We start from the raw sequence: 6000 nt of genomic DNA, 5'->3' as shown, positions 1-6000 counted from the left end.
TTTTTAAAGACAACTTAAAAAAACACAACAATAGGTTAAATAAATAAGAAACATCAGTTAAAAAACACGCTTAATTTCTGCTGTGCAATTACGTACCAATATGAAAAATATTACTTCAATCTCTGCACATTTCATGGTTCAGTCTCCTGGATTTCACTAAAAATAATACTGACAATAAAAATAAAGGAAAAAATAATTTGTTGACAAATCAGTGCTTTGGAGCTATTAAAAAAAGCACACATCAGATTTGTAGTTCCCTTGCAGCAAAACATGACCCAATATGTTAAAAATCAAATGTTGGTAATAATGTTAATATATAAAATATTAGTTTAAAAACTATAGAATGACCTTCTCAGCAGAAATGGAGTGTATACACTGGGGTCTATGACATACAGCATATCTGAAGGCAAGTTCACAGAATGCTGAAAGGCTCACTGCACATTTTCTATGGCAAGGAAATACTGCAGCTTTAAAATAAGCTGCACAATACTCATCTCTATTTCTTTCACATGAAAGTGTGTAAAAAGCAAATCAGCAAATAAACTCTAAAATAGATTTATACCAAAATCCTCTTTTTTACATTGAGTTTACAGCTTCTATCCATTTGCCTGTACTATTTTTGGAGTTTCCTTCAAGAAAAGTCAAAGTTGCGTTTTAGGGCCATGAACAAGTTCACGATACAGTGTACTGGCAGGCAGAATGTTTGCATACTAATGAGATCCATTCCTTGTTGCTTTTTTCTTTCCTTTTTTTTAATAAGATAGTTTTTTCCTGTGGGACAAGAGGTCAAATGTCGATTCCTTTGACAAGAGATGCCTCCAGCGTGATGTTGAACTCCTGCAAAGTCTGCAGCACTCGAATCAAAGAATTCACAAGAGTATGATCCTTAATCAGTGCTACATCTTCATACATCTGCGCTGTAATCGGGCAGTCGGCAAGCAGGGCGATCCAGTGATGCAAAAGGTGGTCTCTGACAAAGTAGAAATTTGTAAATAAAGATAAAGCCAAGTTAATTTCTCATTTTCACTGACATGATTTTTTTAATTTGCCTTCTAAACAGGCCTACCATTTCTTTTGTAAGACAGGAAAGAGAAGAATAACTGTCTGTGGAATTTGTTTAAGTAGGGAGCATTTTTGAGAGACATTTCCATGCCTTCCACTGCTCACATCAAAAGATGTGATGCCAGGAGGCCTGGCAGTCCGAAGCAGGCCCAAAGTCACTAGCCTGCTCCACTGCCTTTGTGTCAAGAGGCTTCTAAGATGGTCTCAGCTTCCCTCCTACCTAGCTCCTACAATAAGTAGGTGGAGGGTAGGGAATTCACCCACGTCACTAACTGAAGAGGTCTCACTGATTGACAGTTTTCTGGTTTTATCTTCCGACCTTGCTAGCTGTACATGAGTGGGAGGCTGTTCACACCAGCCTACTACATTTACAGAATCACAGAATATATCTGGTTGGAAAAGACCTCAAAGATCATCCAGTCCAACCTTCGACCCAGTACTGAAGGGTAAACACTAAACCACAATCCTGAGCACACACTGCTGGAACACCCCCAAGGATGGCGATTCCACTACTGCCCTGGGCAGACAGTTCTAACGGTTGACAACCCTTTTAGTGAAGAACTATTTCCTAAGCATCCCCTGGCACAGCTTGTAACCATTTCCTCAAGTCCTGTTGCTTGTCATCAAGGAGAAGAGGCTGGTCCCCTCCTCACTTCAACCTCCCTTCAGGTAATTGTAGGGAGTGATGAGGTCTCCCCTTCAGCCTTCTCTCCTCTAGACTCTCTTGATTCACCTTACCAGTTCTTCTGGATACTCAGTTTTGCATCTCAGACTTCCCACTCTGCACACCCCTAAGAACTCAGAGCATGGCTCACTTGATCCTTCCCTTAGTTACATCAAACAACCTAATAAGTAACAGTCAAACTACACAACCTGACAATTGTGTGGCTTTATCTTACTAACATGCAACATCCTTCACATTTTATTAAAATATCAGTAATAATAATAAAAACATTTTTTCTATACCTGGCTCCAAGACACACTAGCATCTGAAACTTGCCATCCTTCCCAATGTTTCTAGGAGTGTTGTTGATAGCAGTGATAAAGCGACAGAAATTCCTGGCCCTTGTCTGCCAGTTCTCTTCTGGAACCATCTCATTCTGCTCAAGGGTCTCATAGTATGTTTGTGCTTTTTCTTAAAAGAGTAGTGGGAGATAATGAGGTTTCATCAGTGCATATCACAGTCCTAAAACATCTGAAATACCATTCTGTGCTTGGAATAAAACAATTAGGCACTCTGATCTTCAAATTTAGATGATTAAATTTAATACCACCTCAGTGTAATGCTTTTCCCATAAGAATGGTTACAAATCCAGAAGCTCTCTGATTCTCATGTTGGACTGCTGGCAAATCAGCATGAATGTCTGTGTCATGGAAGGGACAATTAAAGTTTGAAAGTGCAGATTCAAAGCTCATCCATAAATTTTGTGGCTGATTATGTCTAGGCACTATTTTTTCATTTGATTTAGTCCCGTGTTCCCCATGTGTAAAACTGGGATTCCACTTTGTTCCCTCTGAAAAATGCTGAAGAGTTTATTGAATCTACTGAATTACCAGACGCTACAGTAAAAGGAGGAAAGCGATGAAGTGATGCCCATGAACCTATTCAAAACACTGAAACACTGTCACAAATAATTCCTTCTCTAAAAGTTGTTTGGGTACTCAGTTGATTTTCAGATAAATGTCAAAGGATCCAGATCACCGTGTGAAGAAACATGTGCTTGTGAGCCCTTCATTACAACATACAGGAAGTATCAGTGGCACTAGATCCACCTGTTGCACTTTGTAAGGCAACTCAGCCTCTTCTAAGTGTGACTTACTGCTTTTGCTACACTCAATTAAGAATAAGGTTACTGTATGTCAATTTACCAGCCTATTTGAATCATTCCACCTTACTAAGAAAATTTGTTTTACACTATTACTGCTAGAAGGACAAAGTCCAGCTGCTGTATTAAGTACAGCATCAGTTTTGGCAGAAGATGGAGCCTGAGACACTGGCCATGATAAGGAACACGGATGAGAGTATTTCAGGCAAATAGGTTTTGGTATGTCTTCCTCCCACTTACCTAAAAAGTCCCAAATAAAGACGTTTTTGAAGAGTCTGGGTGATTTAAATCCATGCTGAAACACTTGCTCAAGAGCTGAAACAAGTCCACTTTCTCCACACAGCAACAGTGTCAGACTGCCTCTCTGTCAAGCACACACAGAAAGCACACACACTGTATCAGTTTGGAAGTCTGGGATGCAAGAGCATCATGCATCTATTGCTGAAACCAGTTTCTGAACAACTGATCATCAAAGTTACATTCTGCTGTCAAATGTGGCCCCTGACAGGATGGTCTGGTTCTTGTAAGTCCTGAGCACTCAAAAACGTGTTGACCTCTCTTAAGAATGAGGGTGAAGAAAGGAGTCTCAGAGCCTTGTCATCATTAAATGAGGCAAAGATAGAGATCATGAGCAGATTTTACCTGCAATAATGATCAACTTCACCAAAAAATGAAGAAAATAATTTCTTCGTTTATTAAGTAAGACCACAGGTCCATTGTAGCAGGTACCTCAGAATGTTTTACTTATTAACAAAAACATGTTAAACCTCAAAAAAAAAAAAAAAAAAGAACCCCACATTTTTCTTTAGAACACGATGGCAAATTCTATTTTGCAAAACCAATGCATGACCACCTGAGACTGTGGTGGTAATTAACAGCCAGGATTATACTGCATATTAATTTGTCATGCTGTGCCAGTTAATCCAGAACTAACTAAACAGGAGGCAAAAAATTCTTGACAGAATTTTAATATTTAAATTAACGGCATGCTCCAATTAGCAGCAAAACTGAGGTACTTGAGGATGTAGTGTTTCAACAGTGTAGTCTCAGTATCTCATTTTTGCTCTGCTTCAGTAAATTTCAAACAAGTGGCTGTTCATTCAGTCATTTCTGTTATCTATTCTCCAACGCTCATTAACAGGAGTTTTAAGAGAGGAACTACACAGACAACAGCTCCTCACCTCCTTCTCTGGTTTGTGGAAATGCTTGACAATACCATTGACAGCTTCACCAATAGCTTCTTGTATTTGACCAGTATTTAACTCTGCAAAATCAAAAAATATATCCAGTCACTCAGTAACAATAGTCACTCAGTAGAAATAGTACCTATGCATAAGAGATAAAGCATACCACAAGCACACAAAAAAAGGAACATGAACCAGTATAACTCATGATGTTAGTGAAAAGGTGGATGGACTGTGGGCAACAGAAATCCAATTCTATCTTTATTCACTGTGGAAGAGGTAGAAACTGAGATATTTTGGGTTTATAGCAAACTTAACACTATAGTGTTTCAACACAACAACAGGTGGAAAGGGTTTTCACAAATTACCTAAATTTTCAGACCAGGGCCCACAGCTAAGAAAAAGAGATGCGCTTTGATTAGGACCACCAAATCTGAGCATCCTGGAAATACTTCCTGTGATAGTTTCACTGTAAGCCCAAGCATGCTTGGGAGCAAAGTAACCACTTGATTTATCAGGAATAAGACAGTCCCAATACACTGATCTAGATAGAAACCTGAAGTCCGTGAACAGAAACCACTAGCAAGCTTTTTTATCCATGTGTGATAGATACAGCCAGGGCAGCAAATTTCTACCTTCCTCCATAGCTTTCATTCCACAGTTGAAGGACAAGAATACAGAAAACAGCATTAGGGCAGACGAGCCCTGGACCAGAAGTCCAGAGACATCGTCATTCCATCTTTTGAGATTTTTAAAACTTGAAGAACAGGTTGCTCAGGATATTAATTCAGAAATTAGCTGGACTTTGAATGGGGGTTTGGGATGAATTTCACAGGTCCTCTCCAAGCTATGGTTCTAAAATACAAAGAAAACTACAGTTCCATTTGCGAGCAGCTTTCCTCAGGCAACGAAGCATAACAATACAAGTCAAAACATCCTCCACCACTCACTCGGCTTATTGTTTGGTGAAATAGTGACAAATCTTCTGATCATGCTTGGCGACTGCTGCAAAGGAGGTGTTCGGCACTGCCGCTCATCAGCTTCAGTGTGGGAAGTCAGCAACTCCCCCACCAGGATCCTCTCTAAGCTACCATCATCCATTCCCTTTCCAAGCCACCTCCCACAGGGAAACCTAAGAACATAAAGGAGATACCTTGATCAGGTGCTTCAATCCACATTCAATCCCACGCCAAAGACTTCCAGCTACAGTTGCATAAAGCCCAAACTCTGCTAGCATAGGTCTCAGAAATACTTCACTTAAAACAGCGAAGTCCTGGCTTTGGCTTCTGCCAGCAGAGGGAGCAAAAAGCAAAATAGCTTTTCAGTTCTAGGTTTGTGCTAAATCCTGCACTAGACAATCTGCAAAGCAGTGGCAGATTTTGTCCTGCATCTTGCACATGATTTAAAGGCTGCAGGGGAAGACCCACAACACTCTAGATGGGTGGTGAAATACACCTTTGTGTTCACTGAATAGGTTAAGTAGCAGGCCAGTCACAAAACAAAAACAAAACACAAAACCCCAAACAGACACTGAAATTCCAAAGCACCAATACCTCTCTTGAAACCCAGCTATTACATCAGACACCAGAAAGCACATGTGCTCATTTGCTCATTATCGCTTTCCATGAACCAATGCTGATGTCAGTTTAATCAGCTTAATCAGAAAGCTGAACAGCATCCAAAAATAGAATCTTGCCCTTTCATTTAATTACAAACTGGCATGGAGAACTTAGTAGACTCATCTGCCAATTTGTCACCAACATACACCTGACAGTTTCTCTAAACAAAGGATAGGGCAAATATGCTCTACCTAACAGATAAATTGACCTCTTACTGTAAATCTCTTTTCTTTACCTTCACTATGCAAACACAGGCTTCTAACACTCATAAGCTCTTATGTTCCAACTTGTGTCTAATAGTCCCTCTAT

At 39.8% G+C, this 6000-nt stretch overlaps 1 protein-coding gene across 2 annotated transcripts in view; it reads right to left on the bottom strand.

Moving 5' to 3' along the window:
• Positions 1-549: 549 nt before the first annotated feature.
• Positions 550-6000, bottom strand: part of DENND5A (DENN domain containing 5A) — a 49201-nt gene continuing 43750 nt past the window's right edge. For both annotated transcript variants that reach the window (XM_054390700.1, XM_054390701.1), the window contains 5 exons: positions 5023-5204; positions 4070-4152; positions 3129-3252; positions 2029-2197; positions 550-970 (listed from right to left, as the gene is read on the bottom strand). In XM_054390700.1, the coding sequence (XP_054246675.1) occupies positions 787-970; positions 2029-2197; positions 3129-3252; positions 4070-4152; positions 5023-5204 (742 nt within the window). In that variant the 3' untranslated portion in view covers positions 550-786. The remainder of the gene's footprint in view (positions 971-2028; positions 2198-3128; positions 3253-4069; positions 4153-5022; positions 5205-6000) is intronic.

Source organism: Indicator indicator, chromosome 21 (genome assembly GCF_027791375.1).
Source record: "Indicator indicator isolate 239-I01 chromosome 21, UM_Iind_1.1, whole genome shotgun sequence".
In the NCBI taxonomy this organism is placed as follows: Eukaryota; Metazoa; Chordata; class Aves; order Piciformes; family Indicatoridae; genus Indicator; species Indicator indicator.
Note: the sequence above shows the minus strand (reverse complement) of the source record. Positions and strands in the feature narration are given on the sequence as shown.